Below are 23,701 nucleotides of genomic sequence, written 5' to 3'. Positions count from 1 at the left end.
TCCAAAAACACATGCTGTGGTTTAGACTAGGCGTTATTTGTCCTTCCTCTAGGACATTGAGTTTAAATCTTCCTTGAAGGCAATTGACTTGTACTGTTATACTAGATCTCTCTCTGGGTTTAAAAAAAAATCTCTGAAGCACGCTGCCCCGTTTTGCTGGTTTTCTCCTGTGTATTAGATAAATTGCATACATATCAGCGTGGCATGTCTTTATTGATTTTTCTCTTGTGTTTAATTTTGCCTGATATTCTGCTGCTGTGTTGTTTGTGGGTTAATCTATTAGTTAGATTTCAATCTCAGATTGCGTTTTGTCATCCTTTGAGGCTATAGGCTTACATTTCATGAAGGTTCATAAATCTAGGAATTAATCTCATTGGACTTGAAAATTTATTTACTTTTGGATATAAAGCTCTTTTATAAAAGTCGCTTATTAAAAAAATAACAAGGTTATCCAAAAGTAACAACATATAAAGCTTTTTTAAAGTCAGTTATTAAAACAACTAAAACAAACAAATGTCATACACGAACATGGGAACAAAAATGTACAATGATATTTCTGTAGTTGTGTAACCTGTGGGATTCCCCCCCTTTTTTTTGTCCCTCTTAGATGTAATAAGCGGTTTTCGCCATCGGTGTCGCTCTTTTATTCTCGCGAGAATAACAGACAGGAAGGAACCGCCATTAAAATGTAGGAGAAGAAGAAGAAGAAGACAGGAAGGAACGAAGGAGAAAGTCAAGAATTAAACATGGCAGCCCGCAGTGTGTTCAGGTCTCTCTGGACCTCATTTGCGGGCTTAAAACTTGAATCCAGAGGCACCAACTTGAGTTCTTTAAGGACGATAAGTGTTCCTCAGCTTACTTCTTTAACTATCCAGAAAAGGGGGATTCGTCAAGGTGAGACATGTGTGCAAACGTTACAGCTTTAGCCTGTCGGTGGGATAACTAGCATGTTTTGCTAAATACACCGCATGTTTTTCATTTCCTATCACTTATAGGACACGCTATTCTCCTGTTGTGTTTTCCAATAAAGAGACAATACATTAGTTAAATGATGACGACCACATCTGCGTGAAACGTCAGTCGGCAGCGTCTGAAGGTGTTGACTTTTCAGTTAACTTTCCTGAGGCTTATGCCTTATGTACTGCAAGAACTTCTGAAACCTTTAAGGAGCTTCTTTTTTCAGCTTTCTAACAAAGTTATAGAACCCATTAAAATAATTTAAAAATGTCAGTAAGATTGCGTTGAAAAATCCACATTTTACCAAAATCAAAAACAAGCCTAACAGCATATTCTAATACAGGTACTACATTCATCAAAACAATCTCAACAATTCAGCACGTGCATAAATATTATATAATATGCATTAATATAAAGATTAGTTGTTCATCTTTAACAACTAACTTTATGATAGTTAAAATGAATGAACTTCTTTCATTTTCGGAATTAAAGGAAATTATAGATATCTAGTTTGAATTTGGTAGACCCAAGACGGATCAAACAGAGTAAAATATTACTTTGAAACTAGTAATGTAAAGATTTTAATATTGCATTGTAAGAAGTTGTAGTCATCTGTTCTCACATTAGAATCAAGAAATGCAGATTTCTGTAGCTTTAACCAGATGTGTTAAAGCTACAGGAATAGCTTTAACAGTTAATGAAAATAGTTTGAAAGATCAATTCTGTTGATAGTTTTGGAGTTAGTAGTTGAACGAGTAATATTGATTGTTGACTAAAATGAAAAAGCACTGTTTATATCTACAATTACAGACTAGTAAAACTTGAATCTAGGATTTTTATTGTCAATTACAATGTCAGTGTGGAAACCACTTTTGTTTCCACTATGCAGTAGTTGGCACTGTCACCTCACAATGATTGTGATTGGTGGTCTGTATCTTGGTGTTAGCCCTGCGACAGACTGTCCAGGGTGTACTAGGACCTCTCACCCCATGACTGCTGGGCTCCAGCCTCAGAGCATCCTACTTTGGAATAAAACAACATTTAATACATGAATTAGTGAAATTCAACTGCCAAATTAAAATTTAATGTAAAGTCTGATGTTTCATAATGTCTGTTGCAGTGGTGGAGAAGCAAGATGGTAAAACAACAAATGTAAGTAAAGCTCAGAACCATTCAAAATTTTATTGTTGTGAAGTTAAATAATTGCAAAACTTTTTTTGAATCATCATTGTTTTGGATAATTACACAAAACATTTTGATGTATTTTAATAAGGCCTAATATAAATACGTAATAAACTCTGTAACCAGCAGTGAGAGACCATGTTGGAGTTGAGGAGTATTATTCCGCACTTGTAAATAAATAGCAAATGCTATTAGTATAATAAAAATGCTTTGATTCTGATAAAGTAACTGTCATATCTCTTATTTTTATGTTAGATTGAAGGACACATTCTGGAAGTTCCAGTCGGAGCACAGCCTCCAAATCCCACAGCCAAGTGTCCAATCTACAGATGGAATCTGCAGAACAAATACAACTACACAGTAAATACTTTCACTGTTATTAGTGACATTATTATTAATATTACTGTATTAGCCTGATTTTCTCTTTCTTTTTTGTATTTTCCCTTCCCAGGATGTCTTGTTGCTCAGTCAGTTCATCAGGTCAGATGGAGGGATGTTGCCCAGGAGAGTCACTGGTCTCTGTCCAGAAGAGCACCGCAAGATTGCCATTTGTGTACAGATGGCTCACAGAGCAGGTCAGTGGAAGTCCTGCTGTTGCGCTTTAAGTTTTTAAGTTACCCATCAGTAGCACCTCCACAGCTCTAGACACGTGTCATATATCATGAAGCCTCCTTGTACTTTCTTTCCACCTGTAAGTGGGTTATTTAGTTTACTCAGATAAAATAAATACAAAGGTTAATAGCCACTTTGTCTGAGTCTATTTTTAATTAGCTTGGGTTCAGCGGAGTGACTTTTATGTGTCCTTTATTTAGCAAGGTAAAAATGTTTGACAATAAAAATGGTCTTTTTCAAAACAGATGTAGCCAAGAGGGCAGCAAATTGTAACAAATGTAACATAGCAGTTATATATAGACATTTTAAGAGGCCAGACAGGAATGAATTGATTATAATGTTGGTGCAGTAATGCAGCACTTGCAAAACAGGTCACAAGAAACAAAAGAATTTAGTGTTTGGCAGTCAGTCGTTTTTTAAGCACGGCAAGGGAACAAACTGTACACTGATCATGATTTTCATACTTTTCCTGAGCCTGTCAGAGTATTTCTGCTGCATTAAACACGCACGAGGGGTCAGAAGATCACAGCATAGTTAATTCTTGGCTTTTTCTCTTGCTTTGAGAGATTTCACCTGAGTACACAATTTTGAAACCCCCCCTAAGTCTTTCTGCTAAAGATTTATGTGCATTTTGTTAATACCCAGTCATCATGCTGACTTGTTGCTAATGAATCTAATGAATTCCTAATGAGTGAGAAATTCCACCTGTTGGACCCTTCCAACATTTTTCCTGTTTTAATATAAAACATTGATATAGTCATTGTGATACAACCCACTATTTTTCAGGGCTATCAGTTATCTTATATGGATGAATACTAGCAACATGCATTACTATATAATATTTGTTGGTAATTCCATTAAAAGACGGCAGAGAGATGCAGTTCAGTGAGTCCTGTTATTGGAGGGAGAGCCTAGCAGACACTGAATGGCTCTAGCTGCCTGTGTCAACAAATGCAACTGTGTCCTTAACTCCAGTATTCAGGTGGATGAGTTGTTTTAAAAACAAGTCTGGTCATGAAATTTCCTCTCTGCTAAATATTTCACAGTTAGTATTATTACAATAAAGTAGAAGTGATTTGGAACGACAGAAAATCAGATATGAACTGATAGGCCATGTAAAATTAGAGTGGGGTTATGGGATGCTAAGGCACTTACTGCACTGAGGTCAAATCAACTTTCTGCAGAGTACTCACTACAGACCTCCAAGCTTCATGTGGCCTTCAGATAAGCTCAAGAACAGTGTGTAGAGAGGTTCATGGAGTGCGTTTTCATGGCCGAGCAGCTGCATCCAAGCCTTAAATCACCATGCTGTCTGGCAATCCGATGGATGAGTCTGGGTTTGGTGTTTGTCATGAAACCAGTACTTGTGTGACTGCATTGTGCCAAGTGTAAAGTTTGGTGGAGGGAGGATTATGGTGTGGGAGTTGTTGTTTTTTTTAGGAGTTGGGCTTGCACCCTTAGTTCCAGTGAGAGAAACTCTTGATGTTTCAGCATCCCAAGACATTTTGGACAATTTCACTCCCCAACGGGGCAGGGATAGCTCAGTAGGTGGAGTGGTGGCCCCGTGATCGGAAGGTCGGGGGTTCGATTCCCCTGAACAGCTACCCTGAGGTACCCCTGAGCAAGGTACCATCCCTACACACTGCTCCCCGGGCGCCCAATTGCTGCCCACTGCTTCACTGAGTGAATGGGTTAAATGCAGAGAGGAATTTCCCCACGGGGATCAATAAAGTACACTTTCTTTCTTTCTTTGTGGGATCAGTTTGGATTTGACCCCTTCTGGTCCAACATGACTACTCACCAGTTTACAAAGCAAGGTCCAAAAAGAAATGGATGAGTGAGTTTAGTGTGGAAGAACTTGACTGGCCTGCGCAGAGTCACCTCACCCGACAGAACACCTTTGGGATTAGAGTGGAGACTGTGAGTCAGGCCTGGTCGTGAAACATCAGTGTTTGACCTCACAAATGTGCTTCTGGAAGAAATGCCCAAAAATTCCCATAAACGCTCTTAAACCTTGTGGAAAGCCTTCCGAGAAGATTTGAAGCTGTTATAGCCGCAAAGGTTAGGCTGACGTCATATTAACGCCTATGGATTAAGAATGAGATATCCTTGAGTTCATATGCGTGTAAAAGCAAACAAGCGAATACTTTTGGCAGTACACTGCATTTTCTTTGTACTTTTCAAAATCAAGCACAAATAATTTTAACTTTTGAGTTCTGTTTATACCTTCATTTTACAAAGCATCACAGCTTGTTATGAAAGGTTTGAATTTGACACTGCCTAAAGGCAAATAATTGTGCAACCTGGACCAAGACATGATAGTAGGGTTGTAAACTTGTTCTTGCTTGTTCCTCAAGTCTTTTATTCATTTTAGAACAACCTGAATTTGTCTGCTTCACGTGTTTATCATCTACTACGCAGACGATAAACACTGTCAGCTGTAACATTACATTAAATGAAAACTGAGCAGTAATTTGGTGACTGTAATGACAGTGAGAAGTAAATCTTAATGTGTCATCAGTACATTGTCTTTTATAACTGTCTTTTGAGAGTTTGTAACAGTATTTATTTTTTTTAATACAAGTACTGAGAAATTTAAGTTAATAAATGCATCTTGTTATTTTGTGTGTTCAAGGTCTGCTTCCTGACCATAAACCCAAACTTCCAGAAGACCATGTCCCAAAGAGACCCAAGCCCAAACTTAACAGGTGACGCATGTATCTATGTCTGCGTATGCTTTTTTTTCAGCATTTGTATCCAGCGCAGTGCTGTTAATAATTCCCCTGCACCTCTGTTTGTTGTACAGATACCTGACTCGCTGGTCCATTGACTCAGTGAAACCCATCTATAAAACTGGACTGAAGTGGTGTAAGAAGCGTATGCCTGTTGGCCACCCAATACTAAAGAACAATGTGCGTTATGGTGTCAAGCCCTTGTACATAAAACACTGAAGGACCAAAAGCCTGAAAGATTGGTACAACTGGAGGAAAGTGGGTGGACCCATTTATTCAGGGATGAAACCACCAGATCCCTGACTGCTAACCTTGACCGTTGTCATACGGTTCTGAGAAGGGAGGAAACAATTCCTAAAAGCTTCATCCATCTGTGTTTATTCTAACTTTTGTTTATTAAGCTGAGTCACTCTTTTAATGAATCACACTCAGACCCACCCGACACCATCTATTCTGGCTGTTGCTTTTCAAAAAAAAAAGAAACTCTTGAAGGAAACCTGCTGACAACTTAATGCAAGCAACAACCTGATCAGTGTTACAGTTTCAAAGTAGGTGGTATGGTGACTGTGTATACTCAATGCAACACAGATGTGAAAATAAAATATGTGTGTTTACTCTGCCTCTCAACATGTGTTTACTGTGTAGGCACGGCCTTTGTGAATTGGAAGTAAACACAACAAAAAGTCTGTAGACACTAAACTGACTGTACCAACCTAGTTTTATTTGTTTTATAATACAACAAGATCTTAGCAGATTTTGGTTTTGTGAATTACTGAGAGTATGCAGCTTGAAAAAAAGCTTTTATAGCATGAAAGGAAGGTCCAAATTCTTGGTCCCGTCACCTATATAGATGTATCCATGCTGTGGTGTCATTGGCACGTGGTAGAAGGTCAGGCCGAACCACAGCAGACTGCGAAGCACGCACACTTTTCTTGCGAACTCAAACTGAAGACTCCAAGATCCTAGACACAAACACACAAGACTTGTAAACAGTTAATAGGAAAAGCAGGACGCTGCTAAATTATGTTCTCCAACAGAACCGTGAAGCTGAGCTGAAATAAAGGCTAAACACTAATCTTTGGAAATCTTACACTATTCAGCCAGAGGATACACCAATGAATCACGCTTTTGTGCTTTTGATGTCTATAGTCTAACCCGTTTGCCAAGTATGTTCGGGGTGTGACCATGAACGCCAAGAACCTAGGGAATTAAAACAATGATTTAATTGGACCTGCTATTATGAAAACGTGATTACATAAAAGAGTTTAAAGGCCAATATTTAAAAAAAAAAAAAAAAAGTTGCAACTTTCCTGTTTCTGGATTTGATTTCAAAATATGATGCAACTAAAAGTAAAAAACCCCACGTCAACAGTATGTAATGTGCGTAGCAGAAGGCGAAACAAACTTAAATCAGGAGCTGGAAGCGGTTTGAGGGATGGTTAAGGAAAAGGGGGAGAGCCCAGCTTTGGGTCTCAGAGGAAAGCACCTGTCTTTTGGTGGAGATACATGATCCTGTTTTTCCCCTAGTGTCCCGTTAAGAAATGTTAACTCTTTATCCTTTCAGGCAGGAACATGCAATCCGCTGCAGTGAGCGTGGCACTGAAACAGCTGTGTGCTGTCTGCTTTAGACATGATGCAGCTGACATCCGCATCAACACAAAGAACACACACCGACTTGTACACATGTGGAAGCTCTCTGTCAGACATCTGCTGCATGTTTGGTTAAGGGTGCTAAACCTTTTTTTCTCTCTCTCCCTCACACACCCTGTTAAATCCAGACACTCACTCTTTACATTCACTCTGGTCTGGAGCATATCCAGTCGCTAACCTCGCAGACATGACTTTGCATGTCTGCTTTCACATTATTCTTTGCACAGTGTTCACTGTTGATGTTTTCCTGCTATGTGTGATAGTTTTTTTCCCCAATAATGTGCAGCCAGGATTATCATGTCATGCTTTCTGCTACATTGCCACATAATGATAGATGGTAGTAGTCCGTAGATGATATTATAGTTTGAGTTTGACTCCCATCCAAATGTGAGAAAATTCCATTAATCATGCAACATCAGTTTGGTTGGTGGTCCTATTTTACTGGTTTCTCTCCTGGTTCTCATTTTCCTCTCTCCCCTCAGGAATTGTTTATGGTAGAAGGCCAAAATCAAATTAATGTGCACCAAATCCTGTACTCAAAGCCCAGATATTCCAAATCCAAAAAGCCTGAGTGTCAGACCAAAGCATATAAACTCTGGGTAAGTAGACACAGGGAAATTCTTCTAAGCATATATTCCCAAAAATCCTTCCCATGTGGCTGGTATGTTAATGTCAGACGGTTTTAGAGGTTTGTGTTTATTGGTAGCCTCACTTGAACCACCGTTTTACTGGTAAAATTATGCAATTTGTTTCCACTTGGAAGAAGACCCTTATGGTTTTCAAACAGCTGAATCACCACAAGCGTTTTCTGTGAAAATCACCCCTTGTAATGTAGCACAGGAAATGGAACACATGTTAACGTCAAATCACCGCCCAATTCTGCTGAGATCAGTTATAAAATAAGAGCAATTAGCAGAAAATGAAATACTTGTTAAAAACAAATCTTAGGACCTGCACTGTTGAATTTATGCAATGAAAAAAATGTGACTGTGTGTTCAGGACAGATTAAGCTCTGTAGTGTCACCTTTCGGAATGTCATCACTGAGTGCATCCAGATAGTCCATTGCTGGGTTCCAATCACCCATGTCCAGGGCAGATTTCTTCTTATTTTTTGATTGTCTGAAGTGAAGGAAATTGTCAAGCTTCCTTGCTTCTGCCTCAGACAGACCTGAAGAAAAAATCACACAATCTTGCCCATGTTTTACAAAAGATACAACAAAATACTGTATTTGTTGTTGATAAATGCAATAACATGTCATTTTGTATGACATCAACGTTCACCATCATGTTGGCCCAAAGGTAACATGAAAAGGAATAACAGAAACAATGCACTTGTTTTAGTAGCCAAAAGTTTGTTGGCTGGCAAACTTAAGACAAGCCTTTCATGTGCCTTCTTGACTAGGGGAACATTATGGGTGCTGCAAGGTTTCAATCCATTACAGTGCGTTACCAATGCTGTTCTTGATGACCGTGGTCCTCCCAACTGCCTTCAGATCATTAAGAGACTGTTCATTTCTTTGTAAGTGAAGTGAAGCAAGGGGATCAAATTGTTATTTCCCCCACAGTATATACATATTTACCACAGAAGCTGCGGTTGAGCTGGACAAGACCACGTGGACTCTTGATGAAGGCACCACGAGGCACCACAGACACTTCTGCATCGATCTGATGAACGGACACTGCCAGTCTTTTTTCCTCAGTTACTGTTATCTGTAACCAATATAAGCCAGAAAAAGAAGAAGAAAACAAAATCAAACATTTGTCTTGTTTTTTTTACATTGTGTTCAGTTTGGTTGCATGTAGATTCTTGTTTGAATTCATTGCATCATCGAACACTGCAGTAACACTGAATGGAACAGGAAAACACTTCATCCTGTAATTCAATTCGCTGTCTTACTAAACAGCACTGATCACACTTACCACTGCCTTCTCATTTACAGGCTCATTTCCCTTTCCTTGCCTGTGGATCTCTTGATGTTCATACACAAATGACGGGTCTCCCATGAAGCGACCCTTTGTAGCTTTGGACACTTCCTCTATCATAGCGTCTGAGGCAGGGGGAAGTAGGAACCAGTCCATGCAGTTCAAGCTGGAGTTAACACCACAAAATAGCAGCCCAATGGTATATCTCACGATCTTAAATAAATGTACAGTGGCTAAAATTAAAAATAAAATAAAAAAGACACTTGAAGCGGATGTCTTACCTATACAGGTTCTTTTTGTCTTTCATCTCATCTTCTCCTCTCCCCTGAGCAATAAAATAAACCCCATTAATTCCTAATATTTTACCCCAAAACAACACTCGACTGAACTTGTAGTTTTTCTTCAGGAGCACTAAGGAAGACTCCAGGGCGGTTCTTTGCTCGAGGGTTAAAATATGTCCACTACCAGCAACGAGCTCCAAAGAATAATACAACGAATTTGAGTCCATTATGTAACAGCTACAAGCTTTTACAAAGTCGTTTTCAATTAAATTAACGTGTTTTTTCCGACTATTTGTTAGCTAAAATAACAGCTAAAAAGCCCTACAGGTCGTGTCTTTGCACTCTAATGGCAACAAACACAGTTGCCATGGTTACGCAGGGTTATTCGCTCATCGTGTTTATTTACTATTTATAACTCCCCCCCCCCCCCCCAAGTGTTTCGTGCCTCTACGGGACATAACGATTAAAACAGACACGAAACATAGTTCATGTCGGGCGTGTTTGCTTATGATGTTTCCATAGACCAGACCACGAGCGACTGACGTCATCAACTCAAGTGTGTGCGTGCTAGCAGCGGTTCGGGGTGAAGCAGGCGGATAAAGTGCATAAACTTATAAATGTCAACCTGTCTGAATATGGTCGAGTTTGTGCCGGAGGGAAGATTTAATGAAAGCTTTCCGTCTTAACTCTTGAGACAGGTATTAACACACAAAAACATGTCGGAAGAAGAGCCAAGTAGACTACTGTGTCCTGGCTGCTGGCGGATTGATTTATTTTCTGTACAAGCAGCAAGTAAAAGTGTCTTAACCGAAACTTTACACAGGGCGTCACAGAAGCCATTTTTACTCAGGTGTTACTAATAACATTAACTTGGCCTCTGTACCTAAATAGAAAAACATCCTGTCAGCGTGAATGCTTTCATTAAGATCTGGTCATGCTGCAGTACTGTAAAAAGTATTGTAATATGACTATTAACATGTAAAATGGGTACATTTGGTTGGGGAAAAGTGCAAAAGGTAACTTCTGCCCCCCCCCCCCAAAAAAAACAACAACAACAAAGCAAAACAAAACAAAACATGAAGCCAACATGGAAATGGGGCAAAAAACTGAAGTTTGACAAAGTGCCACTAGAACACTCACCCAGCAAAGAGTCCAATCTGGCCCACTGAAGAGTTGGAAAATGTGAAGAAGGGTATAGATTTTGGACTTTTTAACTTTATTTTGATAAATATTACAGCTTTATCTGCTGATAAAAAGCAAACTCATGGTCATTTTCTCTAAATTATCAAACTATTCTTTAATTACAACACAGACTGGGAAATATGCTGACAGAAATATTTTCTGTAATTTTACACATTTGTTTCTTACAGTTTAAGCCCAAAGATTTGTGCTGACAGATTTCTTACATTTACCATCTCAGTCTTGATGCATTCTCAATCATCCAGGAAAGTAAATCTCCAAAAAGTTGATTCTGTTCATCTGGACGTAGCGTTTTGTGGGAGAAACGTTTCGTCACTCATCCAAGTGACTTCTTCAGTCTCAGCTGACTGCAGGTTTCTCCAGTCTTATAAACAGTATATTTGCATAATGACTGAAACCAGCCCACTGAAGGAACAATGGGCTGGGAGGTCAGTTCCTTAAACATAATTATGCAAATTCATGACACCTGGGTTAAAATAAAATCTCAGGATGTACCACAATTCACGGATCACATTAACTCGGTGGACCGGCACATCAAATTCACCAGGGAGGATATGAAAAGTGGCAGGTTAGCCTTCTTGGAATGTGAGATTTCCATCAATATGGGGGACATCTAAAAGCTGATGTGTACCGTAAACCTACACATACGGATCAGTATTTAAAGTTTGACTCTCATCATCCACTGGAGCACAAACTGGGTGTCATTAGGACGGTACAACACAGAGCGAACACCATCCCCACTGACACAGCGGCCAGGGAGGCAGAACAGCAGCACATCAAGAAGGCCCTGAGTAAATGTGGTTATCCCAGCTGGACGTTTGTCAAAGCTGGAAAGGCACCTAAAGAAAGCTCCAGCCAATCCAGGAGTCAAGTCAAGTCAAGTCAAGTTTATTTATAGAGCACATTTAAAAACAACCAAGGCTGACCAAAGTGCTGTACAGTAAATACAGATAAAATACAATAGAACACAATTTCGTAATAACACCTCGCTGATAAAAATAAAATAAAAATATATAAAACAAATAAATTAAACCTTTCTAAAAGCCAATGAAAAGAGGTGAGTTTTAAGAGCGGTTTTAAAAGTTTCTAGGCTTTTGGAGAGTCTGACGTGAGGAGGTAAACTGTTCCACAGTCTGGGTGCAGCCACAGCAAACGCCCTCTCTCCCTTTGTCTTTAATTTATACCTGGGAACATCTAAAAGCATCAGGTCGGCTGACCTCAAAGATCTCCTGGGGCGATAAGTACTAAGGAGTTCTGACAGGTAAGAAGGTGCAGTGCCATTTAAAACCTTAAAAGCCAGCAATAAGATTTTAAAATCAATCCTAAAGGCAACTGGGAGCCAGTGGAGAGAGCAGAGAACCGGAGTGATGTGGTCTCTTTTTTTTGAACCGGTCAACAGGCGAGCGGCAGCGTTCTGCACCAGTTGAAGGCGATGTAGACAGGAACGATCTAGGCCAGCATAGAGGGAATTGCAGTAGTCTAGCCGTGAAGTAATAAAAGCATGGACCACTCTTTCTAGATCGTTCCTGCAAAGGTAAGACTTGACTTTGGCTAAAATCCGCAAATGATAAAAAGATCCCTTAACTACAGAGCTGATTTGTTTATCAAGTTTAAAAGCATTGTCAAAAATAACACCAAGACTCTTAATGGAAGAAGTGCAATCGGAGGTTAGGGGTCCCAAAAAGTCAAGAGAGAAGTTGGGATCTTTAGGAAGCCCAAACACAATGACTTCAGTTTTGCTTTCATTAAGGTGTAAGAAGTTAAGAGTCATCCAAGTCTTAATGTCAGACAAGCAGGAGAGTAGCGGCTGCAAAGAAACATTGCAGTTCAACCTCAGAGGGAGGTAGATCTGAATATCATCGGCAAAGATGTGGAAGGACACATTATGTTTACGGAGCACATCGCCCAGAGGGAGCAAGTACAGAATAAACAACAGGGGGCCTAGTATGGACCCCTGAGGTACGCCACAGGTTAAAGGAGCTCTGGGAGATGACAGTTCACCAAGGTGAACAGAAAAACTCCTATTATTCAAATAGGACTGGAAAAACTTTAAGACAGTGCCCTTTAAACCGACACAATGTTGAAGGCGGGATAGCAGTATGTTGTGATCAACAGTGTCGAAGGCTGCTGTCAGGTCCAGGGTTACTAAGACAGCAGCACAACCAGAGTCAACAGTTAAAAGCAAATCATTAAAAACTCTCAGAAGGGCGGTTTCTGTGCTATGCCGAGCTCTAAAACCAGACTGGAACTTCTCATAGAGATTGTTATTGTCAAGAAATAGCTGGAGCTGCGTGAGGGCGGCTCGTTCCAGTACTTTAGACAGAAAAGGGAGGTTGGAAATGGGCCTATAGTTAGAGAGTAGGGATGGATCTAGATTAGGCTTTTTAAGGAGAGGTTGAACAACAGCGTGCTTGAAGGGTGTTGGAAAACAACCAGAACTGAGGCAGGCATTGATCAGGACCAGAAGGAAAGGTCCGACTGAGTCCAGAACCTGCTTCAGAAGCCGACAGGGGATAGCATCGGTGGAACAGTTGGTAGTCTTAACCTTGCAGACTATTTCATGCAGCTGAGAGAGAGAGATTGGTTCGAACTGATTAAAGGCAGAATGGCACAAAGACAAAACACAGGGATTGGAAGGTGAAGATGGAATGACAGACTGCAGGGAGGAAATCTTGTTTACAAAGAACTTTAGAAAGTCATTACAGAGGGTGGCAGAAGGTGTGAGGCTGGTGGATGTGTAAGGATTTACAATGGAATTTAAAACACGAAACAGAGTCTGAGGTTTATGGACACTACTGCTAACCAGGTTTGATATGTAGGAGGACTTGGCCTCTTTAACGGCTTTCTGATAGGTTGAAAGAGAGTCTCTGAGGATATTAAAAGAAATGTGCAGCTTGTCCTTTTTCCATTTTCTCTCAGCACACCTACAGGTGCGCCTGAGAGCACGAACAGAGTCTGTAATCCAGGGTTCAGCGTGAGCTTTGGGACGGAGAAGGACAACCGCTGCCCAAGCGAAAACCTCTAGTGATCCCATATGTGTCAGGAGTATCAGAGCAGTTGAGATGCATTTTTTCTAAACACCGGGGCTCTGTGGCTTTTAAACCCCAAAACACGCTGCGCCAAAAACTGGTCTACCCCAAGGATCGGGTCCCCCGACACAAACAGAGTAACATAGTGTACGCTGTTAAGTGCCAGGAGGATTGCCAGGATTTATACATCGGGGAAACCAAACAACCTCTGGCGAAGCGGATGGCACAACACAGAACAGCTACCTCGTCAGGCCAGGACTCTGCAGTCTATTCACACCTACAGGCCAGTGGACACTCTTTCAATACACATCTTGGACAGGGAGGAACACTGGTTTGAGCGTGGAGTCAAGGAGGCCATTTACGTGAAAAGGGAAAGACCATCTCTGAATCGAGGAGGGGGCCTAAGGGTACATCTTTCGCCATCTTACAATGCTGTGATTGCAGCCATTCCCCAACTCTCTGTGAATGGTACTCATGGCCATTGATCAGTGGTCTTTGATCAGTGGGTTTTGGTCAGTGGTTGTTGATCAATGGTCATGAGAATTTGCATAATTACAGTTTTTTCTGAATGCTTAAACCCTAACTGTGATTCTTATAGCACAATTTCTAAAACTATTAATACTTATAGCAAAACCACTCACTGAGTTTGCAAAACTAAAAGCACAAACACTGCTTTGCACTCAGTTTGCCATTTTGTAACACACTTTGAAAACCTGTAGCTACAATCCACTGCACGGCACTCTTTTTGCAGAACTGTAAACACAACTCACTGCTTTACACTCAATTTCCAAATGATCAACGCACTTCTAGCAAAATTATACACATTTATGGCCATTATTTACACTATTTTGCCAACTGTCTGGCACACTGTCACATGTGAAAACTTTTTTAGATAATTAGTTCACTTTGCAATCAGCCTAAGCACTATAATACAGCTAAGCTCTGTGTGTGGAGTACAATGGAGGGAGCAGGAAGGGTGAGAAGTAGAGGAGGCCGAGGAAGAGGATGTGGAGGTGAAGAAATAGGACAAAGAGGACGACAAGGACAAGGAGGCGCAAGAGGAGGACGAGGAGGGGGGAGAGGAAGGGTAAGAAGAGTAAGAAATAGAATTGCTGATGACATCAGAGCTATAATAGTGGACCATGTAATCATCCATGGAGTGACCCTGAGGGAAGCTGGCCAACGGGTTCAACCTAACTTGAGCCGCTACACTGTAGCAAGCATCATAAGGACATTTTGAAATGAGAGTCGGTTAGTACAGTCACTTTGCACTAAGATTTGTAGCACTGCCATATGCCAATGAGAAACACAACAATACCATAGATGTAAAATTCCAGAAGATATTTTCCCCAGTGCTTGGACTAGAGGACATTGCATGTGATGTAGACAAAACTTTGTGACCGGACCCAGAGAGACGACACGATGTAGACTGATTTCTTTTTTTCCTCAGTGAAATTACTATTTTGTTTTGACTTGGAAATAAACACTTGTGTTTGTTTTGTTGTGTGTGAATAAACACCAGTACTTGAAGTTTGGATCCGTCTATGTTTATGGACCTATGACAACAGTATGAGCTCAATCTGACATGGCCTACCTTGTGCACAGAGAAAGCAAAAGCCAGATGTGTTTTTCATTCATACCATCAGTGTGTAGTTGGTGCAATGTGTGCTTATTAATGTGATGGCTTGTGTTAACTGTTGGATACCAAAATACCATTTTTACAAAGGTGTGGAGAGTTAAGCAAGGGTTATTCGCTTTTACAAGAAAACTACAATGTTTTGCTAATTGGGTGAAGAGTTTCCTTATTTGTGTGTAGAGTTTTGCAAAAATAGCCAATAGTTACAAAAAATGTGCTTAAGCCATCAGAAAAAACTGTAAGATTAAGGAACTGACCTCCCAGCCCATCGTTCCTTCAGTGGGCTGGGTTCAGTCATTATGCAAATGTACTGTTTATAAGACTGGGGAAACCTGCAGTCAGCTGAGACTGAAGAAGTCACTTGGATGACGCTACGCTACGTCCAGATGAACAGAATCAACTTTTTGGAGATTACCATCGCACTTTTTCAATAGCATGTAGAAAAACTGAGAGATGCTGGTAAAATGACACTTCTTTCTTGTTATTTTGAGATATCTAAAGGGATTAAATGTGTAGTGTTCTTTACACAGACAGAAAAGCCAGTTTGGTCCATTATGTAAAATCAGTTTGATGTCCTCTGCACTAGAGGCTGGCTCTAAAATGGATCAGATCCACAAAGTCTGATGTTAAAATGTTCAATTTAACAGTATTACAAAGCATATTTACAGTCTTAACCTCACATTTCCTCCACTGTTTAACATGGCAAATTGGGCAAGATTAAAACACACAATTTTTTGTTAGTTAAACAAAAAAAGAAAAAGGTTTTTACTATATTTTATTCTTTTACATATGCTGACAGCCTCTTGCAGCTTGCAGCACTATTCCTGGACACCTTGACCTTTCTGCACTCATTCCTGGCTGAGGAATTGTAAAATTTGTTGCTTCTATAGTTAAATAAATATTTGGTACGTTACTAAATATTTACTATCATATAAGTAGGGATGGGGAGTGTTTCTTTTAGAGCCGTGTCTTTAGTAAAAGAAGTAATAAAATGCTGAAAACAGCTCTTTACATATGAAACTGTATTATTGGCAAATTGTGTAAAAAAAAATCCCCATCAGTGTTATATTGATTAGTAGTACTGCTGTAGATGTTTAGAACCTAGCACTGTGTCATGTTAACTGTATGTACCTACAGCAGGATTAAAAATATTAATGAAAAATGAATCTATAAAAAAAACCCGGTCAAGTTGCTGGTTATATTATACTGGATGTGCAGCCTGAGAAGTGCAAGCTACAGCTTTGGTGAGTGAAATTCTAGTCATTTAGTAGTCCTACTCACATTGACTTACTCAATATGACTGCATTGCACCTGCACAGTCTTTGAATACAGATTGCTAACCAAGTTAGTTATCCTGATGAATTATCACTCAATCCTCTGATTCGTATAAATTAACCTCTAGCTGGAAAACGCAACATGGTGGCAGCGAAATGAATACACTGAAGCTTCAGAATGCTGAAGTGTCTAACGTTGGCGTCATGGACGGGTTTCAAGGTTCCAGACCAATCTCTCCCGTTTGTCTTCTGCTTTGCCTCTGCAATCTAAGAGAGAAAACTGTGACTACATTTCACTGCGAATGTACTGTGTGTGGATGGTTGTAAGCGTGCAGTGAAAATCCATTATTTATTTCTTTTTTGGAATAGCAAAGTGACTTGAGCCCTCCTGTCAAAGTTGGTTGCTAGTTCAGTTCAAATGGTCTGCTGTCAACCTGTTGATGTCATGGTGGCTATGTCCTTTATTTATACTGTCGATGGAAAAGACCGAGCACAATTCCAGGTTTTCTAAATGGTGTATCAAAGAGTTCAAGAATACAGTTAGATTTTCAGGCTCAAGTGCCCTCATACAGATGATTTTACATGAAAAGTGGCATGGCTTTGCAAAACTAGCCTTTTGACCTGTTACTATATTTTGGCTCGGGTTACATTCCTACTTAATTGTACAAAAGTATGCATTATACAGGGTGGGCCATTTATATGGATACACTGTAATAACACGGGAATGGTTGGTGATATTAAAGTCCTGTTTGTGACACATTAGTATATGTGAGGGGGCAAACTCCTCAAGATGGGTGGTGACCATGGTGGCCATTTAGAAGTCGGCCATCTTGGATACGACTTTTGTTTTTTCAATAGGAAGAGGGCCATGTGACACATCAAACTTATTGGTAATGTCACAAGAAAAACAATGGTGTGCTTGGTTTCAACGTAACTTTATTCTTTCATGAGTTATTTACAAGTTTCTGACCACTTATAAAATGTGTTCAATGTGCTGCCCATTGTGTTGGATTGTCAGTGCAACCCTCTTCTCCCACTCTTCACCCTCTTCAGCCAGCACAGGCATCCAGTACCCGTAGTTTCAGGTGCTGCACATCTCGTATCTTCACACCATAGACAATTGCCTTCAGATGACCCCAAAGATAAAAGTCTAAGGGGATCAGATCGGGAGACCTTGGGGGCCATTCAACTGGCCCACGACGACCAATCCACTTTCCAGGAAACTGTTCATCTAGGAATGCTCGGACCTGGCACCCATAATGTGGTGGTGCACCATCTTGCTGGAAAAACTCAGGGAACGTGCCAGCTTCAGTGCATAAAGAGGGAAACAAATCATCATGTAGCAATTTCAAATATCCAGTGGCCTTGAGGTTTCCATTGATGAAGAATGGACCCACTATCGTTGTACCCCATATACCACACCAAACCCTCACTTTTGTTGTTCCAACAGTCTTGGAGGGATCCATCCAATGTAGGTTAGTGTTGGACCAATAGCGGTGGTTTTGTTTGTTAACTTCACCATTCACATAAAAGTTTGCCTCATCACTGAACAAAATCTTCTGCGTGAACTGAGGGTCCTGTTCCAATTTTTGTTTTGCCTATTCTGCAAATTCTGTGCGCCTATCTGGGTCATTCTTGTTGAGATGCTGCAGTAGCTGGAGTTTGTAAGGGTGCCATTTGTGAGTAGCTAATATCTGCCGAAGGGATGTTCGACTAATGCCACTCTCCAGTGACATGCGGCGAGTGCTACGCTGTGGGCTCTTGCTGAATGAAGCTAGGACAGCCACTGATGTTTCTTAATCAGTGACAGTTTTCTTGCGTCCACATTTTGGCAAATCCAACACTGAACCACTTTCACGAAACTTAGCAAGCAGTTTGCTAACTGTAGCATGGGAGATGGGTGGTCTCGTAGGGTGACCTGGATACTGCGTTCACCAGATATCAACACAATTTTGATCCGCTCCTCACGTGTTAACCTCTTCGACATGTCAATGGCTGTGAACAAAGAGAAACTTGTAAATAACTCGTGAAAGAATAAAGTTACGTTGAAACCAAGCACACCATTGTTTTTCTTGTGACATTACCAATAAGTTTGATGTGTCACATGGCCATCTTCCTATTGAAAAAGTTGTATCCAAGATGGCCGACTTCTAAATGGCCACCATGATCACCACCCATCTTGAGGAGTTTGCCCCCTCACATATACTAATGTGCCACAAGCAGGACTTTAATATCACCAACCATTCCCATGTTATTACGGTGTATCCATATAAATGGCCCACCCTGTATTATTGGGTCATAATCTTTGTTTTATTAATGTGTAATGAAACAAAGACAGACATTATTAGTAATGTGTATCATTTTGAAGTTCGACACAGGTATGATTCTAATGCAGGGCGTAATATAGGATATCATATTACTATATTTATATTTTAAAATCCATAAAATAACAAGTACTTGAAAAAAAGTATAAAATAAATCATAAGAAGTCCAATAAATTTAATAATAAATCAATTTAGTTTAGACTGTGCTCGCTTTAGGCACTGACTCTCTTTCACCCTTTAAGTTCAAAGAAAGGAAGACATACAGAGGACCCAAACCAGAGACTTTGGTTTGGCAATTTCGACCAAACTATGCATATAATTGGTTAAGCACTGTAAACATCTGGTAGGACGCAAGCTTAGATCTCTCTGACTCGATGAGTGATTTGCACATGGAGAAAATAGCAATGCTAGCAAACCAGCTTAGTGTGCTTTTCCTGGGCTCACAGTCATTTTCTGTGTATGACAGTTCACTAAATATGCATAATTAGTGATGAGATATCATCCTTTCACAGACAATATATCATCGCAGTTTACTGGATTGTGAAAATATATTTGTATGGGTGTCAAGCAATTTAACAACCAGGATCTAAGGCCTTAAAAGTTAACAAACAGTCTCTTCATTTGTCTGTTTCAAGGTTAAGGCAGTCTTGGCATGACATAATCTAGTGTAGGAGAGGAGGGAAAGGGTGCTATGTGTCAGTGTGTGCTGTCTGATTTTTACCATCATATTGAATATTTGCAGTCAGTTGTGCTATCTGTATTTGACAGTCAAATCTGTTTGCTTTTGAAAGATGATGCAACAAAGGGTTTTTATTTTGATAGAGAGATGCCTCCCAATCAGCTAAGCTGCTGTGGCTTGGTTTAATCACTTTTTGTAAAACTGTGTATTTAAAGGTCAGAATTTTGTGAAGAGACCAAACTTTTTTCCTCTTTAGTTTCTACCGTTATTCTTTTTCCAGTTCAAAAATAACTTACTTTCTCTCTGTCTTCTATTTGTAATATAGAGCTTTTGGACATCTTTTGTAGATTACATGGAACAATTAAATCTGGTTTCTCTTTCTTATGCTGTCAACTCCTTTCATTTACCATGCTGATTCACATCTGATCAGTCATCTGTTTACCAGTTTGCTCATTAAATGTCTTTGTAAATACATGGGCAACCATCCACCATCCCTTTCACCATGACAATTACCCAGCCATCTTGTAACAATTAACAAAGAGTCTTCATCTTCCAACCAAAAGGGTTTGACTCTAAATGATGATCCCTTCCTGTCTTTCTGCCTCTGTCTGTTGCTTCTTTTATTTGTTGGTATTCATACCAGTTTATTTCTAACAATATACACACACTCACTGGTCACTTTATTAGATAAACCTTGCAAGCACTGGGTTGGACCCACCTTTGGCTTCAGAAGGACCTTATTTCTTTGTGGTACAGATATTTGAGCTTTCTCACATGGTGTAGTATCTTTCGGAATAAGTCATCAGAGTTGTTATAAAGCAGGGGTGTCCAACTCCCGTCCCCGAGAGCTACTGTCCTGCAGCTTTTAGATGCATCCTTGTTCTGACACACCTGAATCAAATGAGTGGTTTTTTACCAGGCCTTTGCCAAACTTGATGACATGCTGACGAGGTAATCCAATCATTTGATTCAGCTGTGTTGGAGTAGGGATGCATCTAAAAGCTGCAGGACAGTAGCTCTCGAGGACTGGAGTTGGATAGCCATGTCATAAAGGACTGGATATAGTCAGGAACAATAGTGAGATCGGCATATTAAAAGTGTAGTGCCAAGAAAACATCCTGCACACTGTTATATCACCATAGTGATTCAAGGAAGGGTACAGCCATAATTTCATGTTGTACAACTAATTCTGACCCTACCTTCTGAATGTCACAGCAGGAATCGAGGCTTATCAAATTGATGAGCAGCAATTTTCAGCCTTCTCCTTTTCACGTTTGGTGGGCCTGTGCGAACTGTAGCTTCAGGAGTGGTACTTAGTGTGGTCTTCTGCTGCTTGAGCGCATCTCCTTCAAGGTTGGATATGCTGTGCCTTCAGAGCTGCTCTTCTGCATACCTTTTTTGTAACCAATAGTTATTTGAGTTACTTTTACTACCTTCCCATCAGCGCAAAGTAGTATGGCCATTCTCCTTTGACCTCAAGGATTTACAAAAACATTTTCACCAAGAGAACAGGCCTCACTGGATATTTCTTTTTTTCAGACCATTCTCTGTAAACCCTAGAGATGGCTGTTTGGGGAAATTTCAGCACATCAGCAGTTTGTGAAATACCTGTTTCAAATCAACATGCTCAAAGTCACTTAAATCACCTCTCTTCCCCATACTGATGCTCAGTTTGAACTCCAGCAGATCGTCTTGAATATGTCTACATGTCTAAATGCATTGTTTTGCTGCCTTGTGATTGGTCGATTCCATTATTGTATTAATTTGAACAGCTGTTCCTAAAACATTGGCTGAGCATATATACTGTATTTACAGTATATAGAGAGACTCAGCAGTGTTGGCCTCCTTATTGAGTATTGTATGAAGCAAATCTTGTTTGAGAGACACTAAGCGAACATCGGTTGTTTGGTTTATCCTGGCTCACATCCAGCAGTCTTAGCCAGAACAAGCAGCATGAACTTGGCTTAAGTTACACAGAAAAACATGATTGGCTACTGTCCAATGAAAGATTCTGGACAGTCTGCTGGGCAAATCTTGGCCATGATGATCCCATTGTAGGCCTTTACATTGCCTGACAGCTGAGCTTTCCACTATGTAATTTGTGCCATATGACTCGTATGCCCTTGCAATCCAAGAATGTGAGGGTTTCTGAGTTAGAAACCTCAATTACATACATACACGAAAACAACACAGCAGAATACAGGGCATTGTTTTCACTTCTCACCTTTGCACATATTTTATTCTTACCCAGCTGTCATAACCAATGAGAAAATAAATCCATATTTTTGGTCACATTTATAATCATTTTTTTTAATGCACTAATCATTCAATTACCTCCTTCTCTACATGCAGTAGTTTTAATTTTAATTGCGGGGTCCAGTTCACTCACTCTACAGCAGATTTACTGTAATCAAGTCAGCATAAAGGTTTGCAACTGTATCTCACTTACACTAGCTTCAGCGCTCACACTTCACTCACTCTTCACAGCTGCGTAGAATTACTGCCAATTCAGCTAATTCAATATCAAATAGAAGCGGTTGGGTGTGTGTGCACCCTGTGAATACTGTGAAAGCATCGTGAATTCGTTTACTAACAATAAAAACAACTGCATGGAGGATTCATTCAAAAAATGTAAACGCCTTTGGATTTTCACCCCATTTCTGATCACATTTGTGGTCAACATCTTATTTGCCAAAGGGCTGTAACTCTCAGACCCTTGCAGATGTTTCCTCTCAGCAATCACAAAACGGATAATCAGGTTTTAATTATTACTGCCGTCCATTCATTCTCATGCTCGTCTATTCCCTTGTCACGCTGCATTTCCAGGACTGTGTGTTGGTTGTAACCATCCAAACAAAGGGGCCTCGGTCTGGAGTCACATGCTTCGTCAGCAGCGGTGATTTCAGCTGCCTGGCCCTCCGCCCTTCTGGCTAATGTAGTCCAAGAGAATGAGAGTGGGGTGACTTTTCTACAGAGAGCTCCACAGAGAAGAGAACACACAAGGACAGCCCCTCATCAACCCACCTACTCACCCACACAGACAAAACACACTTTGAGCTTGTGGCTCAAATTGGCACCTCATTAGAGTTGGCAGTCTTGGTGGAAGTTTTGGACTTACAGAATGACACGCACGCACATACACACTGCTTCAGTCCAGCTTTCCATTTGGCCAGAGAGGAAGTTAAGACTTGGACTCAAGCGGCCTGCTTCTGTGCTTGTCCTGCTGCTCTGGGAAACTCACCTCCCAGGCGACCAGCGTTGCCATGGCACTAATCCTGACGGACAAAAGATAGGAGTGCCACAGAGCATGATGCTTCCAGGGGTTCTCATTGGTTGGCACCATCCCACGAGATGTTGTGATTGGCCAGAACTGTGTTTATATACAAATTGCAGCAGTCAGAGGTCACTTCCATCGATCTTGGTGGTGACATGAAGGAAATCTGACCCCAAACCCTCAAAACACTAAATGGGCTTAATTCTTATTTGATACACACACACATACATCCACACACCCGAACACACAGAGCGGCTCTTTCTTAACTTCAGTGTCCTGGGAGTGCACAATTAACTGAATACTGAGAGAGAGGGAGGGAAGTGACATAATAGCATCTGTGGTACACAAAAGCACAGACGTCAACAATACTAAGAATGCATTTAGGGCACTGAGTTCAACGCTTTACACACCTATACAAAACAGCCAGAGAGGGTTTGGATTAACAGTGGATAAATTGTATTGTGTATGCAAGTACTAGCTAAGTCTCTGCTCTTTCATTTGATGAGGGGCCCCAAGAATCTACTCAAACACAGTAATTACTATAATCAATAGGCTTACCCACTCTCCTTAAATTTGCTTATTCTTTTTCTTATATACTTGGGAGTGATATCAAAGTTCCTAAGTCTTGGCAAGACAGCTAAAATAATCTCATTTTAATGCCAGTTAAAATAAAATAGTATTTCTTGTCATCCAGATAATTTCTGAACGATCCTTATTAACTGCTTAAATGGTTCCACTAAGCCACCATCCCAGCTGGTACTAATAGAAGCTGTTTAGCTGTTTACTAGCAAACCTTGAGGGCTATTTAAAGCTGGTTGGCTAAACATGGAAAAAAAAAAAAAAACAACAGTGTAAGGACAGACACACGGTAATGCGCAGACACAGCATAAGTTTCCAATAATAAGTGAAAAAAAGAGGAATATTTGCCCAGGTTTAAATGAAGCATTT

General features: G+C 40.3%; 2 protein-coding genes across 4 annotated transcripts; one reads left to right on the top strand and one right to left on the bottom strand.

Annotated features, from left to right (window-relative positions):
• The first annotated feature begins 671 nt into the window (after positions 1-671).
• On the top strand, positions 672-5,966 carry mrps18a (mitochondrial ribosomal protein S18A). Its single transcript, XM_085372696.1, has 6 exons — positions 672-894; positions 2,078-2,109; positions 2,395-2,499; positions 2,591-2,714; positions 5,387-5,459; positions 5,558-5,966. Exons 1-6 carry the CDS (start codon positions 747-749, stop codon positions 5,700-5,702), a joined length of 627 nt encoding a protein of 208 aa, XP_085228822.1. The 5' UTR covers positions 672-746; the 3' UTR covers positions 5,703-5,966.
• Positions 5,967-6,284: 318 nt separating this feature from the next.
• rsph9 (radial spoke head component 9) lies at positions 6,285-9,564 on the bottom strand. Of its 3 annotated transcripts, none has more exons than XM_085373223.1 (5): positions 9,338-9,564; positions 9,048-9,222; positions 8,714-8,843; positions 8,158-8,301; positions 6,285-6,445 (listed from the first exon to the last, which is right to left on the bottom strand). In XM_085373223.1, exons 1-5 carry the CDS (start codon positions 9,562-9,564, stop codon positions 6,285-6,287), a joined length of 837 nt encoding a protein of 278 aa, XP_085229349.1. The 3 variants fall into 3 exon arrangements, with proteins under 3 accessions (XP_085229349.1, XP_085229350.1, XP_085229351.1); XM_085373224.1 differs by having other exon boundaries at positions 9,054-9,222; XM_085373225.1 differs by having other exon boundaries at positions 9,057-9,222.
• Between the last annotated feature and the right edge of the window lie 14,137 nt (positions 9,565-23,701).

The sequence above is a fragment of the Diplotaxodon limnothrissa genome, linkage group LG15 (genome assembly GCF_057381915.1).
Source record: "Diplotaxodon limnothrissa isolate DT_005_m linkage group LG15, D_limnothrissa_male_GT1.1, whole genome shotgun sequence".
Lineage (NCBI taxonomy): Eukaryota > Metazoa > Chordata > Actinopteri > Cichliformes > Cichlidae > Diplotaxodon > Diplotaxodon limnothrissa.
This window is presented reverse-complemented; position numbering and strand designations above follow the sequence as displayed.